At 47.2% G+C, this 18,769-nt stretch overlaps 1 protein-coding gene and 1 long non-coding RNA gene across 8 annotated transcripts in view; one reads left to right on the forward strand and one right to left on the reverse strand.

Annotated features, from left to right (window-relative positions):
* Positions 1-1,574: 1,574 nt before the first annotated feature.
* Positions 1,575-18,769, reverse strand: part of NT5C2 (5'-nucleotidase, cytosolic II) — a 59,875-nt gene continuing 42,680 nt past the window's right edge. For 6 of the 7 annotated variants that reach the window (XM_068197956.1, XM_068197960.1, XM_068197957.1 and 3 more), the window contains 15 exons: positions 15,300-15,417; positions 13,819-13,914; positions 12,438-12,529; positions 12,195-12,252; positions 10,866-10,959; positions 9,797-9,850; positions 8,591-8,674; positions 7,810-7,851; positions 6,547-6,654; positions 6,150-6,216; positions 5,407-5,577; positions 4,526-4,577; positions 4,233-4,293; positions 3,530-3,706; positions 1,575-3,307 (listed from right to left, as the gene is read on the reverse strand). In XM_068197956.1, coding sequence (XP_068054057.1) covers positions 3,056-3,307; positions 3,530-3,706; positions 4,233-4,293; positions 4,526-4,577; positions 5,407-5,577; positions 6,150-6,216; positions 6,547-6,654; positions 7,810-7,851; positions 8,591-8,674; positions 9,797-9,850; positions 10,866-10,959; positions 12,195-12,252; positions 12,438-12,529; positions 13,819-13,914; positions 15,300-15,417 — 1,526 coding nt within the window. In that variant the 3' untranslated portion in view covers positions 1,575-3,055. Of the gene's footprint in view, positions 3,308-3,529; positions 3,707-4,232; positions 4,294-4,525; positions 4,578-5,406; positions 5,578-6,149; positions 6,217-6,546; positions 6,655-7,809; positions 7,852-8,590; positions 8,675-8,801; positions 8,908-9,796; positions 9,851-10,865; positions 10,960-12,194; positions 12,253-12,437; positions 12,530-13,818; positions 13,915-15,299; positions 15,418-18,769 lie in introns of those variants that run through there. The other variant, XM_068197963.1, reaches the window with a different exon arrangement.
* On the forward strand, positions 6,650-9,468 carry LOC137478253 (uncharacterized). Its single transcript, XR_011001473.1, has 2 exons — positions 6,650-7,196; positions 7,668-9,468. It is a non-coding gene; the product is annotated as an uncharacterized lncRNA (long non-coding RNA).

Raw genomic sequence — 18,769 nt, forward strand, 5'->3', positions numbered from 1 at the left:
CTGAGGCCTGTTCCCCCCATGCTTGCCTTGCTTCCACCAGGCTTTTTCTGCAGGAGACAATACTGCTGGTGGGCAAAAGCAAAGCATGTCTGTCCCTGGGCTGGGGCACAGGTTGCAGAGAGAGCAGAGGAGCTTTCCCTGAGGCTCTGCAGAGTGATTGGAGACACAGGTACTGCCGGGCCACCAGCTTCTGGAAAGCGGCAGCTGGTGCACATCAGCCATGGGCAGCTGCCTGAGGAAGGTGTGGGCTGGAAACCTGGGCTGTGACCATGTCCCCAGTGCCAGCCGAGGCATGAAGTTTCACTCTGGCTCTTGGTCCATGGTTACCACAACTTCATGGTGAAGCTAGCATGGAATGGATAGGATCCAGGGATGGATAGGATCAAGGCCAGGCAGTGCCTGTGCATCTGTCAGGCTTTGCCCAGTATTTTCCCACCATGAAGTGAGGGTCAAATACTTTCCATTGCTCCAGCCTTGAAGACTCTTCTCCCCATCTGAGTCAGAAATAGCCCTGGGTTGGGAGTGAACTATTTGTGGTGACCGATTGGGAAGGAGGAATGCATGGAGCTCCCCATACCTCCCTTTCTGCAGCCGCATGCCTCCCCCAGCTGCTGAGCTAAAGCTTAAAAAATTCAAGTAGCTATACTTGGAAAAACGAAGTTTAAACATAGCAGAGCCCAGCATGGCCTTTGGTGAAAGGGCTCGGGAACAGCTCCCTGGAACCATTCCTGCAGCCAGCCTCACCGTGGGTACGTGTTAGCTCCTCTCCAGACCCCAAAACTGAGGTGGCAGGGACCCAGTGCTCTGGAGTTTTCATCAATCCCTTAAGTGTCAGGTGTTGAGTGTTGGCAACCAGCTGTTGCCATTTAGTATTACTTTTCTGTCTGGCACCTTGGGCCCTGGTACTGAATATCCTTCTGTGGTGGTGCTGATGGGGGAACCTCCTCAGGTCTGGTTTGGTTGGCATGAGGAGTTGGTTTGTAGGGGAGCGTTGAGCTCAGCAGTGCCCAAGGCTGCCTGTCTTAGCCGGGCACAGCCTTGTGTGGCAGCACTGGCCTTCCCTGGGTATTCCTGTCTATTTAAGCTGGTTTGCAGCTCCTGGTGAGCACAGCCTGTGCTGTGCCCTGCTGCCACCCTGGCCATGTGTCTTGCAGGGGCAGAGGGACAGGGAGTGGTCCTTGGTAATGTCTGTGGGAAACAGCCCTAGCAAGACACAGTGTTGGAGGTAGTGGCAGTGTAGGAATGTTCCCCTTCCCACCATGAAAAGGCCCCTCCTCACTCTCTGTGTCCAAGACAAAATGTTTCTCTGCCCTCCCCATGCTTTCCTGGCTGATGCAAATGGTGGTAACAGAAGCCTCATGCCTCACCATTGCTTCCTGGGGCAATGTGAGGACCAGGCGTGCCCTTACTGCAAGATCCACTGTCACTGCTCCTGAGTGCTTCACATGACCAATTTCCAAAGATCCTCTTACTGTTCCCCAGTCACCTGCCCTGCTGGCCAGTCCCATCTCTTCCCACCAACTCCAGCACAGCCTTCATCATCTCAGCAACACAAAGCCACAAAGCACCACGCATTTCTTAGAAACATCATCATTTATTGACTTGAACAACTGCCACTAGAGCAGCATTTTCCTGCTCAGATGTTGGTGGTGTGGTTTTTCTTCTTTTGTTTTCTACTAAGGTACTTTAAAATGAAAAAGATTAAATGAGTTTATGGTACTGAAACAACAGTCAAATTCATTACAAGAGGGCCCTCGTTGTAATCCCTTTGCAGCGAACAGCAGAGGCTGGAGTAAGGGAGGCTGCACCCATGACTCAGAGGAAAACCACAGGGCACTGCTGCCCAGCTGTGTGCCAGCTCCGTGCCTTCCCTGGGCTGGCTTTCAGGCACCAGGACTATCTGCCCATCCCTGGGACACCCCGGTCCCCAGACAGCAGCCGTCACCCTCCATGGCCAGGGACGCAGCCTTGCCCACCACGGCCGGCAATGAGGCTCCGCTTGCTCTGCACCAGACCAAAGACCAGGGCAGCTGCTGGACAGCCATGAGCTTCCAGCTCCCACTGTGGGGCTGGCCCTGTGGCCTGTGCTGTCTCCTAGTTTAGGGCAGGCCCGTGTGGCCTGCAGCCCCCTGGCACAACAGGCCCTTTCACTCCAGGTGGTGGCTGGGGTTGATTTTGGGATGCTTCACTTAAAGTTGAGAGGACAGAAAGGTCAGGAGGAACACGAAGTGAATAATGTAATGCTAAAGCAGCAGCTTCAAGCTCCTGGGTTAATATTTACTGCTGAAACTGGAGGATTTGAGAACAGTGTGCAGCTCAGCTGCTTGTGAAATGCCCTGGAAATTATGCATCGCATGCCAATGGTGAGAGAGCTTGGACAGAGAGGGTAGAGGGTAACAAGCGGCTACAAGGTGAAATGCATATGGCAGCAGATGTGCAAGAGCTGGAATCTCACATCCCTCCATGATGGCTGGAGGAGTCAAACCACTGACACAGAGAAATTCACACCAACAGAAGGTAAACTGAGTGCTGGAAGGCACAGCAACACCCTGGCTAACATGGGGAGGGGGGATTATATAACCCAGGAGCAGAGGGTTAAGGGCAGCAACCTAATGGGCAGCAGGATTTGGATAATTTTGTCTCCTGCAGGGCCCAGCACATCCCTTCTGTCTCTACAGAGAATGTAACAAATGCCAAAAACCGTTCACAGGACACTGTTCAAATGAAAACCAAATTAAACACACCATGGGAAAGGGAGAAACATTCAGCATCCCAAAATGTAATGGGAGTAGCATGACAGCACAGGCGGGCAGTCCAATCTGAATGCACCACCCAGTTAGAATCCATCAGCTTTTTGAACCGTCTGCAAAACTGAAAACAAGGGTCTCCTCCTAATTAGTGTTAATTTGTTAGAAGTTTCCAAATACTTTCAAAATGTGCCTTTGCAAGAATCACACCCCCCAACCCATCACCCCAAGGGCCCCAACAACAGAATCCATTCCTGATCACTGCTAGAGTCATGGTTTATCTTCAGAAATACTTGGTTTCTTCCTTCTTATTCCTCTTCCTCCTCTTCTTCCTCCTCTTCCTCTTCCTCATCATCATCTTCATCGTGGCAATGTGTGATTTCCTGAGGTGCCTGGGGGAAGAGGTTGGGCGGTTTGATCTCACTGATGGAACGGGTCAGCTGGTGTCGCTTGTAGTCGGAATCTTTGAAATCCACCGAGGTGCGATTGCGTGTGGCCATCGGCGACTCCTTCTCATTGATGTCGACGTGCGTGTGCTCTACTGTGGACTCGTGTGGCATCTGCACATGGAACAGAGAGAGGAGGTGACAAGGGGTGCCCCAGCCCCAGGCTGCCTCCCTGAGACACACGGACAGCAAACCCCAGAATGTGAGCCTTTCTTCTACACTCTATCCCCTGCCACCAAACCCTCCAAGGTGCTGTTGTGTCCTGTGGAAGTGATAATGGACACAAGCGTGGGCACCTGTGGGACCCCTGCCCACCTCCCTGGGACTGGAACTCACCAGAACGTGGGCGGCTCTGAAGAGGTAGCTGAAGGGGTAGTAGAGGAGGTTGATGAAGGAGGCTGCATAGAGATCAGCGTAGCGCATCACCTGGCTGGCAAACAGCGTCTGCCGAGAGCCGCTGCGGAAGAGGCTCCCCATCATCCCGTAGCACATATCCATGTCGTGGGTCACTTTCTATGAGGAAAAGACAGGTGAGATCCTGGGCCAGGCAGGCAGTACCTCAGAGCCATAACACTGAGGCAGAGCACCCTGAGGGCTGGGGGCTACATGAGACCTGCAAGGATCTCCAGCAAGGTTTTCTGTGCTGGTATCCCGTGGCATCAGGGCACAGCTGAGCCCCAGGTAACAGAAAGGAAGGTGGCAGAAGGCTCAGGGCCAGCACTGCCCTGGGCTGGCACACCAGGGCTGGCCGAACCAGAGGCTACAGCCCCTGTGAGCCCGTGTGTGCCACTGCCATGTGCTGCAGCAGTGAGCACCTCCAGCCAGTGCTGCTTGTGGGCATGAGGAAAGGGACCCTATTCCAGACCAGGCTGCCTTTCAGGAGAGCCAGTGACACCAGTGAGCTGAGACAAAGTGGCTTTGCCAAGCCTGCTGTGCCCACCCAAAGGCAGAGCAAGGCATTTCAGGACTGAGCAGTGGGGTTGGGTTGTTAAGCCCTTTGGGATCCAGAAGGATGAAAAGGGATTTCGATGATTGGTACCTTAATGCGTCTCTGGATGGAGCTGATGTCGGGGCGTTCATTGCTGCTACTGTCCAGATGCCTAGTTACAGGCGAGAAGGTAAATACATGGTGTGAAAAGTCTTTCAGAACCAGATGCTGTGGGATGGAGCTCGGGGGAGGGAGGCTGGTCTGGAGGGGAAGGTTGGTCTCGTGGGCAGAGCCCAGGCCTGAGTCAAGGCTCTGGCAGCTAACCCAACCCCAAGGTTTTGTCATTGCTGCTCGCTCATTAGCTGGGAGAGGCAGCAGGAAATTGTCACTGTTTGAACACTCACTTGTACAGCTCGGCCAAGAAAATGTCCAGACTCTGCAGCTCTTCAAAAAGGGCTGGAAAATCCAGAAAAGAAAGGGGAAAAGGGTAAGTTTAAACTGTTGAAATGGAAAGTGCTGAAAGTGAATCCAGTCCCCTGCCCACTCCCCTCACATGGCAGCAGAAGGACACTGGAGCAGGGACACCGAAGGCATCTCATGGAGTCAATCATTCTGTGCCATGGGCAGAACTTAGGGCTTGGTTTCTGGTTGGCCCTTTTATTTTCGAGGCTGAACCTTTGCAGCTCTTCCAACCAACCATGGGGCAATTTGCATAACCCCCAGCCCTATTTACACACCAAAGGGCAAACCTGGGAGAAAAGCAGGAGCACTGGAGGATGGGAAACACACAGCACTTTGGCAGCAGAGCAGCAGAGGGAGTGGGAGGAACGAGGAGGAAGCAGCTGGTGAATAGGGACTCCCTGCAGATGGGAGAGCAGTCAGGGCTCAGGCATTACAGGGAGAATAACTCAGGTCTTGTCAAATATTTTTTAACATAGAAGCCACCGCTCCATATATGAAGAGGGAGAGGAGGTTCTGGAGTTATTGATGAGGAACAACTCAACCCCACCCAGCTGCAGCTTCTCCTGTGGCCAAGGCAACACTTGGCTGATTACACACAATGGCCTGGGAAAGAGCACAGAAAAGGCCTGAGACCCCAAGGCCAGCCCACAGAGAGGCACCCCAGCTCCTGCCACCAGCATCCAGACCCAGTGAAAAGGGCCAAAGGGAGAAGTGGCAAGCCAGGGTGATCTCTCCCCTGCACCCCTAAGCCCTGGCGATCTCAGGGGTGCAGCATCAGACAAGCAAGAGCAAAGCCTGGCCAGGGGCTTGCCCGGCTCCTGACCGCTTTTGTCTGTCCAGACGTGCAGCTCCTGCGCCAGCTCGGGGATCACCAGGAAGGTCCGCCAGCCCTGGCGTTTCTTGGATTTGAGGATGTCTCCAAAGATATGGTCTCCGATGTACAAGATATCCTTCCCTTTGGCCCCCAGCAGGTCACAGACTGTGTCCGAAGAGCCTGAGAGAAGAATGGCATGGCTCAGAACAGTGAGCCAAAACAGCTGCTTGACCATGGCTGCCCTGGACACTGCTCACCTGCCTGGGAATTCACCCAGGAGCAGCTTTGCCTATGCACACCCCTACATGAATGGCAGCAACAGAGGCCATGCTGCCTGCCCCACCATGTGAGAGTAATGGAGCTCTGGGTGTCACAGACAGCTCTGTATCCACCCACTGCTCCTCCCTGGCTGGGCGGAACCTTCCAAGCTTCACGCTGGTGGCAGCACCTTGAAGTACAGCTGGAGACACTGCACTAAGCCAGCTGCAGCCACCCCTTCACTAAAAGCCCTGTAGGCATTTCCCAGACCCTCCTTGGCAAAGAAGAAAAGGACATTTGAGGAGGAACGGGTCCATCTCTTCCCTGCGCTTGTGCAGCTCTGATCACGGAGAGCTTCTGGTGCAGTGTGCAGAGGGTACAGAACAATGCACTTTGGGAAGCACAACCTTGCCTGGCACAAGTCCTCTCACAGCTGGAGTAGCTGAAGGCCACATCAGAGCCACTCCACACAACGAGAAGGGTTCCTGCCTCACCTCCCGAGTACACAATGCCGTGCTGCAGTGGGCCAGTGTAAGTACCAATCTTCAGCTTCCCGGTCACCTGTGGACAGAGGTGTTGTGTTAGTGCTGAACAGCTGATGGTCTGGATCTTTTCTATATTGATACCATTGATATGTCACTCTTTGGCTGTCTGTCTCATTCCCAAGCAGCCCAGAGGTGGCTTTCCTACTGTCCCCTGCAGTATGTTGGGGAAGCCAGCAAAGCCGTGAGGTGATGGGGCTGCTCAGGAATCACTTAGAGGAGATTCCAGCCCACAACCTCTAGGGAAGGTCCTATCCAAACACCACATTGCCCATTGTCACTGAGAGATGCCATACAGGAGGTGAAGGAGCCCTCCCAGCCATGGAGGTACCCTCCACTGACCACTCACCGTGTCCACCTGCCGCAATACAGTGCCTTCCCCAAAGAAGAGGGGTTTTCGTGCATCCACCAGGATCAGGTCAAAGTAGGACTGCCATGGCCGATGGGCACTCCCAGGCTACAAAGGCAAAAACAAACCCCAGAATCAGGAACAACACAAAAAAACCACACAGAGTTTAACTGGACTGTCATTGTCCATAACCATAACCTTGTGACATTGCTGGTCCATCAAAATCCCTTAGTTCATACCTCCTGTGCTGAGTTGCCAGCACCATCTCCTAAAGCATTCCCCTTTTGCCACAAGCCCATCCCATCCCAGTCCTAGCAGTGGAAGCTGAGGACATGGTATGAGACAGGAGAACAGCACTGAACATCCCTGTCAGGGCACAGCTGCCATGTAAAAAATGCTGTAAATGACACCCTGCCACTGTTCCTGAAGGTGACATCCCACACAGATCCAGATCCAACTCCACACAGCTTCAGCTTACAAGGCCATGCCGGTGCTTTTGCCAAGAGTGGGAAAATGCCTGGACTCTGTTCCACAGAGCATGGCTTTGAAACACAGCCCTGCCCAAAGGATACCAAGCCCTTTCTGCTCCATGTTTCTGCTCTTTGTGAGATCAAGACCACAGCAAGGGGCTTCTTTAGCTATCAGCTGTGGTGAGAATCTATGCTCTCAAAATTTCCATCTTGGCTGCCTTCTGCTTTTAAAGCAGTGTGAGAACATATCTTTTGAACATGAGATAGCCTCTCACTGGGAGACTGAAATAGCAGTCTAAGTTTGCATCATAAACCTTTCTCCAGAAGTTGCAGGGCTGAGTCTTGGCCTCAGAAAAACAACAACAACAAAAAAAAAAGCATGACTAAAACTTCTGGAGTAATGATAATTAAGGCACAATCAGCCGTAAACGTTTCTGCTGTTTTATAAAACTATTTCCTGGCCCCCATGGCTTTTTTACACAACCTCTAAACCACTGTGCATTATTTCTAAGAAATCTGGCGACAAAATGCCACAGTTGAGACATTTTATCACTGAAATAATGTTATTATTAACACAGATTATCATTTGAGACCAGATGATGCCCCTTTTCTCTTTGTTATATTGTATTTGCTTTGATCCCATTCAAACAGGACACAAAACAGCAAGTGTATTTAAACCAGATTAAAGCAACTAATCCCATGCAGCCGATGAAGCAGGATTAAAATGCTTTCCAGCTACACAGATAATTAGACAATCAGTGTCTACTGCAACTGCAGTCCAGAATTCACATACCTTTGGTCCATGTGGAAAGTCAAACAAGTAAGTCATAATTTTCTAAAAGAGAGAAAGAAAGCATTAAAACATGTGCTTTTAGACATGCATTTGTGTAATTTACAAAAGCATGCTTTTCTGATTTTATCTTGTCAGATTACAAAACTTTATTTTTAGAATTTACACAGAAGTCAGCATAAGATCTGGAGACAAAATGAATGGAACAGGACAATGAGAGGAACCAAACCAGTAGTTTTTATAATCAAATAACACAGTTGCCTCAGGAAACTGCACACTGCTTCAGGAATATCTTGCAATGCTTTAAAATGGTATATAAATCTTTAGATTAGCAGCGTTGCAACATCCTGACATTCACCTGGAGATGGAAGCACCCGTGTTTATTTCTCAGCTTAGCCCTTTCTGGGTCTCAGACCTCTCCAGGACCTTGGTTTGGTGACCTGTCTATACTCAGACTATCTATCTCACTTGAAAGAGAAAGTCTGCATTTTAAAAGATGCTAAAATCCAAAACTGAGTATCACTTTCCCTTACAGCCTTTTAGTTGCTGAGGAACTGAGTGAAGCACAGAGGGACTTAAACCAGGCCTGTACTAGCTCAGCACCAAAACCATGATGACAAAAGGTGACTCAAGACTTCATCTGCATCCACCACTAACTCACCCTACACACAGATTAGAAAACACACGATTCTCCACCAGATGTCCCATCAAAACCCACCCAAATGACTGGCTGGCTTATGCTTATTCCATGAAATACCAACCCAACAATTCAAGCAGCACTTACGTCTGTGTATTTATAGTCGCTGTTCGTGACAAGAAACACCTTCCCCACTTCATTCATGCGGCTGAGCAGCAGTGGCAGCTTCCCCTGGAAGCCAAGGGGAACATCCAAGTCACACACAAAAGTTACATACATACATCATGGGAAAAACACTCAACTATGATCCCACCAGACATAAAAAAGGCAAATCAAACCATCGAGCAAGCAAACTCACGTGTTGTGCACTGGCCAGAGCCAGGAAAGCTGCTGGTCCATCCAGGTCACCCCTCCAGAGCACAGCCCAGGGGAGGAAGGCGAGGGGGAAGGGCTCAGCAGGGCTGCAGTGCCTTTGCCAACCACAGTGCCAGGCACCCTGTGCTGCTCCCACCGATCTGCTCCAGCTCCAAGTCCGTTCCCGAAATGGGCCCAGAGGCAGGTGAAATCTGAGCTCACGAGCCACAAGTTGGAACGCATTATAATTCCAACCTCAAATTAGGGAGAATTTATTCCTGGGGCTATTTTTATTGAATCTGAAATCTCAGTCCATTGCCAAAATAGCTGATTACCTCAGTGAACACTTACCTAGGAATTCTGTAGGCGTGTAACTAGAAACAAAGTTAACTGCTTTAAAGTGATAATCTACCACAGAGCTCATCTAAACTAAAAAATACTTACTCCGTAAGTGGTCCTGAGAGGCCTTGCATACTGCAGAGATGGCAGGAGTAAGGAAACCACTGGAGCTTGCTCAATTAGATGTGCTGAACACATGTTTTGGGGTTCTCAAGAGACTAGACACTGGTGAGTCTTTCAGGATCTTTCCCTCAGTCCCTCATGGCTAAGTGTAACTTTCTTGTCATGTGGCTAAAAAGATGCTCAACTGTTGCTTTTTAAAGAGAGGTTTACTTGGGCAGAAAAACATGGGCAGGGAACACAATTGCTTTCACCACTGAAAGAAACAACATGAGCTCTGCCAGTGTGTTCACCTTGATAACATTTTCTCTGGCTTTTACATTTTACGTATAAAACTGTGCACATCAATACAAAATCATGTGGATCACTGGCTCAGAATAAAGGCTGCATCTGAACTTTCCACTTTGTCTTTGGTTATTACAACAGAAATCACAGCCTTATCATTTTGTGATTTAGTAAAGCAAATCAGCATGTTTATTTCTTGCCTGCTTAGTCAGTACCGAACGTCACATAGCACAAGTAAAGTAACTTCACACTTACATCTTTCACCACGTACTTCTCCAGATTCTCAAGGGTCTTTTCCTTAAGCGATCCCTGAAATAGAAACAACAGAACCCAGTGAGGTCACGGAAACTTATGATGTAAGAGACAACAAAGTAATGCCAACTTTCACACTTTAAAATGCTGTGAAAGTACAAACCAGGGCGAATCTGAACCAGTGACTCTAGAGATGAGAGGCTTTGAGTAGCAGGGACCATCACAAACTCTGTGATCCATCGATTCCCTCACCATGGTAAATAATCCACTTCAACAGCATTTTAACCCTTTCAGAAGGGAATACAATAGAAACAAACAAAAAATAGATTTGCCATACCAAACAAGACAGTAAACGACCTGTCTCCAACACTGACCATAATGCTTTAGTCAAAGGCCAACTCCAACATGTATCACACAACACTGCATAAGGAAAGAAAAATAGATTCCTGACTTCTGCATGGGTAAAAGGACCACCACAAGTACAACTGTGAGCAGAGTTCTCCTGTGATGGTTCTCCATCCCACCCAACAGACTGCTTGAATGAGGGGGAATAAGAAAATCAGGTCTTTAACCATATATTAATGCTCACAAAATGATATTCTAAATTTGTGCACAAATGTATGCCAAAGTTGAAATTCTTCTCTCTAATTAGAGAACAGCTGATCTATGTCTCTCTTTAATGCCAGTACTTTTTAGACAATGTAGGATAGTGCCAATGTAAACAATTTGCAGTAGAATACTGCTTTAATTATTAGGACAATGTACAAGTTGTGGAGTTGAAGTGCAAATATCCTCGTGGCATCACACTCTAAAACTCATGAATTACAGCACAAAAATGAAATCTAGACACAATAAAAAGGAATAGGAAGCCAAGCCAGATATGTTCCCATACTAGGAGGGCAGCTGAGATCTTGACTCACTCCCATACAATTGCAATCTATTATTTGCTCACTAGGCGGCAAAGCAGGGCCCTTGCCCAGAGCAGGCAGAGAACATCTGAACTCAGGAGTTCCAAACCAGTCCCTCCAACCCAGTTACAACCACACACATCCCACGGAGTTCTTGCAGTCACCTTGTAATGAACCCAGTCAACAGCATCTCTGACATCCTGGAACATACTCCTGAAGGACATGAAGAGGTCTCCATCCTTAAACCCTGTTTCACAGCTGTGAGGAGACAGAAGAGAGATTTTAGCAGTCAGTCACAGCAGATGAGAAACACACCAAGGAGCGAGACAGTTCAAAATGCTGTTTGGATCTTGTGTTTTCATCTTACCATCATGATTTCTTATCTACTACTTTACTGCAGCTCAGGCTTGAACGAAGGCTACAACTGCAGTTTAACAGGACCGGGAATGTCTGTGCCTCCACAGCTGTACCACAGCTTTCTGTGACTCTAACTCTTAACTTTTCACCCACGTTACAGGAAGGTAAAAAGACTGCAGAAAACTGCAAAAATGCCATTTGCAGCATTTAACAGAAGATTCATGGTGCTGAGGGAATAATCAGAGTGGTGCTCTTTCTCCCTCTTTCCAGCACTAAACAAAGGAGAGTCATGGAAATCAACTAAATGGAATGTTGCTGGGAGGAGGAACTGCTTCTATGTTAAACACTTAGAATTAACATTAGAAATTACAAGATACTCTGGAGGTATCTTTGAGACAGCATGACAGCTTGCATCAGAAGAAATCAAGAAGGATTACACAGAGCTGTATTTATTATGACAGCAATCATCACGCCTCTCCTGAGAAAAGGTACTTCCTCTGATGGATTGCCAGCATAAACAGTTCCTCTGCTCCCAGGTGAAATCACTTTAAACCTTTGCCTTCCACTCACATATGCAAAGATGACCCATCACAAGAAGTGATGAGCAGCACAGGAGCATTCACATTTGCCAGTTCAAACCACAACTTGTTTTTATGCTTATATGTTTTTGACAGCAAGGTAAATACTCATGCTGCACAAACAGCCTTTTACACCACACTGAGCTCTTCACCTCTAAGTGTGCAATGTCCTTTATTACGACATGAAGCACTTGTGGTAACTGGCTGAGGAAATTCAGCCTTTCAGTTACCAGTTCAGACATGGCTCCAAGGGACACAGGTACAAAATGAACTGAATGGTGCCTGTAATCATCCTGTAAAAAGTGTGCAGTCCTAGATGCTGCCCCAAATACCAATGTCAGTCACAGCTGGTACTGCTGTACCCTGTGAAGGAAACCTTCATAACCAGCCTCTGCTGTACACACACATCAACTTAGCACCACAAAATTATAGGAGGCCCACCAAAATCACTTGAGGTTTTGATATTAAGAGCAGCTCTATCTGTGTTGTATTGCTCTTGTATAAAAAAATAATAATCTCACTGTTCCAGCATCATCTCAGAGTGGAGGGAATACGAACCTCGTGTACCGGTCACAGTTAGTAAAGAAATCCACCAGGCAAGCCAACAGATAGGTTTCTGCAAAAAAACAGAGTGAGATTATAAGACAAGGATAACATCATACAGCCAGCTAACTTTAGACTTTGTGCCCAAAGGAAGAAAAGGCAAAAAATAACCCAAACAGAAAAGCAGAGTACATCAGCAAAGCTTTATTGGCTTAAAAGGCAAAGAAAGAGGCCTGTGTTGGCTCATATTAGACTCACCTGGTAGATTGAATAACGTGTTCAAAATGTAAAACCTATCTGTGTCATCCCTCTGGATAAATTTATTTGGATATTGCTCCCGTGTTTCAGGCCTGAGAATAAATAAAGTGGAGAAGAGTGAAACCTCAAAGCATAATGAAGATAAAATGTGCTGACCTGCAAAAGGGAGTTGTAGCAGGGTCCACTAACCAAAGTCTGCCGTGCTTTAATCAACACCCAGCTTCCCCACATGCACTGTTGGCAGAAGAGCAAAAGTGCATCCAGGGGTGTTCCCTGGGCTGTGCTGACTCCAGCAGAGCCAGGACCAAGCCCTCATTGCTGAATCAGCAAACTGAGCCCACCCAGGGACACAGAGTGGCCCAGAGTCCACAGCTTGACCTTAAGCCCCAGGCTGCTGGCTAGGAGAATGCTTTAAATCATCTGCACTTTCATTGTTTGCTTATCTTAAACTCTCCCCCACTTTCCATGTGTTGCTCTCCACTCTCCCAGCAGCTCTCTGCTGCAGGATGCTTGTGTGGGGCCTCTGCAATTCATCAGCAGGGTGGCAATGACTGAACTCATGTCATTATTCTGGTCTCCTTCATTTCTGGAGCTACTGAAGATCATTTTAGGCTCAAAGAGGAACTTGAATGCACATATAAGGGCTTTTACCTAAATTTTGGAGTCCCGATGCAAGAATTTAGAGGCCTGCAATGACAAGGTTTGTCACCCTGGGGCCCCTGAGCTTGCCTTGCCTTCCATTCATATGCCCTTGCAGCAGGAATGTGGGAGTGGGAATTTGCTGGGACACATCAGGAACATGGCACTGCAGTCCTCTCTGCTTCCTAAAGCACCTTCTCTGGGACAAGAAACACAAGCAGCCAGGGAAGGCTGCAGGAAATGGCACACAATGCTCAATTCTGACACCCTCAAAGGTCAGAAACACTAAGGGGTAGAGCAAGATTGTTCCAACCCCAAGCCAGCTCAGGCCCTCAAACTTTCTTAGCAATGGCTGTGGAGCTGACAGTCTCATGGGGCACAAGTCCTCATGTAATGACTTTGTCTTGACCAACAAGCTGCTGATGTTAAACTGTGCCAGGACAGGTGAACAGCCCCTGGATGATCCCATCAACTCTTCCCCACAGCACATGTTCCTCTATTCCCAGCTCCATATGGATGTGCCTGCAGTGGTACAGACCTTTTCCTTGTAAACATCTGGGCTGTTGCTGTACCTGAGACCCTGTGTTCGTCCACAGCTAATCCTGGAGCTGTAGGAACACCAACCCAGCCTCTGCTGTTAGTAGAGTCCCTGTGACTCCATATACAATGGGTGCCCTGCTGGATCACTGAGACACAATAGAGTGTATTAAGTCAAGAAGAACAGCCAAGAGTCTGCACTCACCCTCTGAGGAAATTAAAGCCATGTGCACATACTAGGAGGTTTCCATAGGCATCAACTTTCAGCAGGTTTCCATAGTGGGTGTCAAACACCAGGCCTCTGTTAAGAAAGCAATTTAGGATATGAAAAGGCAAGTGCATTAAGGGGTGACCATTTTAGCAGCATCTAGAACAGCTCTAGAACAGCTTTGCTCATTTGGCATGGGGCATCAGAACAGAGCTGCTGTTATGATGCAGATGGGGTCCCTACTGTCCCTTTTAGCTGGCAGCAGGTGAGCAACCAGAGCCCAGCATCACCAGGCAGGAGAGACACCTGAACTACTCCCCACGGCCTCGAAAGGCTCAGCTGTGCATCTGCCAGGGGAGCTGTGGGCCTCTTCCGCAGGGTCACAAACCTGACACCCCTGTCAGGCTGCAGGGAACAGTGAGGTGTGATAAAGGAATTTCTCTCTGCTTTTTCATGGCTCTGTCACAGACAAAGCCAGATGGGGCATGTAACCATGGCACAATACTTTGGACATGCCCAGCTCTGACTCTGGCAAAACCCTGTCTCATTTATCTAGCAGCTTGCATCTGGCAAACACAGCCTTCCCACAGAGATATCCCTTCTGTCCCCTCCCTGGGATGGAGGATTTAACACAGTTCTCATCACAGGTTTGTGAGGGGCTATGCCTTGTTACAGGCAAGGGCACAGCCAGCAGCAACTCTCGGTGTAAAACACGCTGAGAGGAGGAAAGGAAGGAGGCTGCCAGACTGAAACTGGAACAAACCAACAGAACCTCTGGTCCAGTCTTTTATAAACAAACTCCAAAGGAGTCAAAAAAGCAAAATCCAGCAAAGGCACAAGTGGGAAGAACTTGAAGGTGCAGAGTTAGATCAAAAGCTTTGTTCAAAGCAATGTCTTTTTTACCTCTTCCACCAGAAGACAAAATGTCAGAATTCAGTAATTTTGCACCATTAACTTAGTGTAAAATTATAAAACCAAGAAGTTACTAAATCAAGTGGTTTTGACATTTGATTCATCTTGACAAGAAAACTTGATTGGTCCCACTTCTATTGTTGTTTACTGTCACCTTAATTTTCAGGATGTCTTATGCACCACAACACTACTAATTAAAATCATTAAAGAAGAATGTTCTGAGACATCCCAGCAGGCTCTTGGACAGTAATGGCTCATCCTCTCCCTGATTCTGATTTCACTCCCAATCCAATTGTGTCTCTGCTGTCTTTGCTTTGAAGGGCTATTTTTGGACCATGTTTTCAGTAGGGTTCTTTTCTTGCACACTCCCTCTTTGTTGGCAAGAGCTCATGTGTGCCAAGGCCCCCCACATACTGGATTAGTCTTCTCCCTTCCCCATGATCTGTGGCCAGCCATAGGCTTCACATCCACAGCTGAAAGGCTGGCCTCACATGTCACCTGTGAACTGCACAGAAGAAGCACTGGGGGCCTCGAGCAGGCGGGGTCGGACGCCGTTAGTCATTTACCTGGTAGGGAATGCAGGATCATACACAAAATTGAGCAGCTCATGAGGGTATCCAATGGAAACTAATCTTTCTACGGTCAGGTCAAATCCAAGAGATTCGTATTCAGGGGATTTATACACTGTACCAAGATGAGATTTCAGTTAGAAAATTTGAAAACAGCTAGGGGGTTAAACAAGAAGGCAATTAAAAGTAATGTACCCATTCTCCCTCCTCCACATACCATTCCCTCCTTTGATGCCTTGATGGAATTAGCTCCTGCCCCAGGGCTGCAGTGAAGCAGAGCTGCAGTTTCAATTTCAGCAGCAGAGTGCACCAGATGAAATATCCATCAGTTTATCATAGCTCTCTGCATCAGGAAAAATGTATTTCAAACAGCAGCTCCTCTCCCTGCAGTCCTGTTAGGCAGATGCATGAACACTCCCTGTTGCATCTGCTCCAACAGATTTGCTATGTTTTTGCAAAGCTGATAAAAAAACCAATAAATTGCGGGAGCACATGTATTGGAGGTTAGAAAGCCTGAAATTCATCACTTCTGTGCTACTGTCACTGCTCTGGATACAATCCCAAAGTTCAGTATTGCTCCAGATTTCATCTCAGGGGAATTAATGTTTGCTGCAGACTAAGTTAGTGTGAAGGTAGAGCTGTCAAGTTAACATATGATTTGTTTGTTAATAACATCATATGGAACTGCAAAAAATCTGTTCGTTATTACCCTTGTGCATCAAAATGCAACTTTTTAAAGCAAGCTCACTGATCTCACATGTCAGAGGAGCTGCTCATCTGGGACACACACCTTCCCTTCACTCCACGCAAAAGAAACAGACTTGTTTAACTAAGTCATTCCTACCACGCAGGCTCTCTTCTTCCTGCAAATGACCTTCCCACTTGCTGAAAATGTTACTGTTTAATCAGATCATTAAGTTACATCTAAAAGGCAATCAGGACAGATGGAAATCACAGGGTTTCTCTGGCAGTATGTTTACTCTCACTGCATGTCTGCAGAAGCCCAGAAGATAAGGGGCCAATGTGCATGTTCCAAACACTGAGACAGCTGGATAGTCCTGAAGCTGACCAAGGACTGTTGGTAATAACAGCCAGGGATTGTTGGTAATAACATGTTGTGAGAAAGAACAGGATGTGGCTGGAGAAGGGGGCTATGTGGAGGTAAGGACAGCACTTTTCTGGGGCAAATGTCCTTGTTCTGGCTCCCAGAGATAAGCACAGCACAGCTCAAGTGCAGGAATGAGGTCGAGAACCGGGCACAGACTGTTATGGAGGAGATCAAGACCACCCAAGACCCTCCAATCCATTTTCAGAAAGGTCTGGAAGAATGGAGTACACATGGTAACTAATTTCCATAGAAAGCAAGAGCCCTCTCTTCAAGGTGTGCCCCAGGACACTGGGCACCTCCTGAGTGCTGCTGCTAGGACTGGTGATCTCTTTTTCTCACTTTCTTCCTTTCTCTCTCTCTTCCCCTCTTTAATTAATCTCTTTCTCTCTTCCCTTTTACCCTACCCCTTTATCCAAACCCCACTGCTGTGTGCTTATACTAGAAGGTCAGGGATTAACATACCAATTCTCATGCCAAGTGTAATTTACTAATAAAACTTTGTAAGCTTCTGTGGACCCCCTGACTTTCCTCATTCCTTTCAACCACAAGCACCTACAAATCCTGGGTGCTCCCTTCCCCTTAAGGAGTGGGATGCCATAATGTTGTTGTCTGAAACTGGTCCTAAGATAAATAAATACAACCCTTGACTGCAGTGAGGGTTACCATGGGCTCAAGGGGTCCAACTGCCTCCAACACTTGAGTATTTCAAATTTAGCTGAAAATGTGCAAGTTACACAGTAAACTCATTAGAGGACAGACTGCTTTTCTTGAGAGAGATCTAACACATCTGTGGGCCTCATGATTTATATTAATAAACATTGTCTATACTTTGCCCAGTATTCACCAGCATATATATATACTGTGGGATACAGAAGTTTAATGTGAGAGGAGAAAGAAAATATATTAAATAATAATAATTTAAAAAAATTAAAAGGCAATGACTTTAGATGAAACAAGACTGCCAGAAGACTGAGATCACAGTACCCGTGACAGAGGGCTCCTGTTTCTCTTAATAACCTCAAAAGTACCAGAATCCCAAGAGTTAATTTTCCCCATTAAACTAACAGCATTAAAAATGTAATAAGCAAACCTGTAATGGTCTTAAATAGGTAACTAAAATCAATAAAGCAGTTATCAAAATCTCCAAGCAATATTATATCAATGGCAAACATCAACAACATGATACAACATTCAATGCACGTAGTCTTTTCTATCCTTTGGGAAAGGAAGGATTGATTAAGCTATAGATAGGAATAAGCAATCAAAAGGAACAGCAGTGACTGACAAAGTAATTCTGGGGAGTGAGCTAGAGTTGGAGGGAGCAATAGGCAGTTAGGTGATAAACAAAATTGTGAGAGTGACACCAGAGCATCATCTGGAACAAGGAATTCCTCTGATTCAGGACACTAAAGGCACTTCCCAGGGAAAACTCTTATAAGTACACCTGCACATATTGTCAGAATGTGAAAGCTCTGTAAAGCTCCCCATTATGTGAAACTGGCGCCAATGCCCCGCTCTGTCCATGAAGCTGCTGCTCCTCCTTCTCAGCCCCCCAGGAAATTGACCATGCTACCAACTTAATCCATATACATCACTTCAAACAAAACATTTCTCCAAGGAAACCCTGGTCTTTCTGAAGTCACCAACCATGGTGATGCTGCCCAGACAGGAACCTGGGCAGGAGCACACTGACATCTCCTCTGGACAAGCAGAAGTGGCTCATCAACAGCTCCAGCAGAGCCTTTCCAGGGAAATTGTAGGGCTTTCTGATGAGCAATCTGTGTATCTTTCTAACACTCCACCAGGGAACAGCTGTGTGGGACACAAGGTCAGCTGCTCACAAAACACCCTCACTCAATTTATTTCTTTCTGTATTTGCCCCTCTTTCTTAGAAAATCACCACAGACCTCCTTTTAACTCTCTAAGGAAACAAGCTGAAGCACCATTAGGAAAAAAAACCGAAGAAAAGGCATCAACCTCAGCCTTCATCATCCCAAGTCTCTGCTGAGGCAGTACATTAATTAGGATTAATCTAAATATTTCTTTTGTGGGGACAGTTATTCCCCTTACCTCTCAAGCCCTAGATTTTGCTTCCTTGATGTCTCTTTGAATAAAACTAAACTATTAGCTCATTCATGCCTCAGATCCCATCTCTATTTTTCTACTACTCCACAATATCTGGGAAATGAGAGCCTTCTCCTTGACACATGAACTAAACAGAGACACAGGAAACCGGACTTGTGAAAGGGACAATAAACGTTCTCTGGTTACCAGCATACTTACTGTTCCAGATAAATTTTCCATCATTTAGACACACAGCTGGGAAGAGACTGAGAGCTCCCTGAGAGTACCCTACACC

Source organism: Anomalospiza imberbis, chromosome 8 (assembly GCF_031753505.1).
Source record: "Anomalospiza imberbis isolate Cuckoo-Finch-1a 21T00152 chromosome 8, ASM3175350v1, whole genome shotgun sequence".
NCBI lineage: Eukaryota > Metazoa > Chordata > Aves > Passeriformes > Viduidae > Anomalospiza > Anomalospiza imberbis.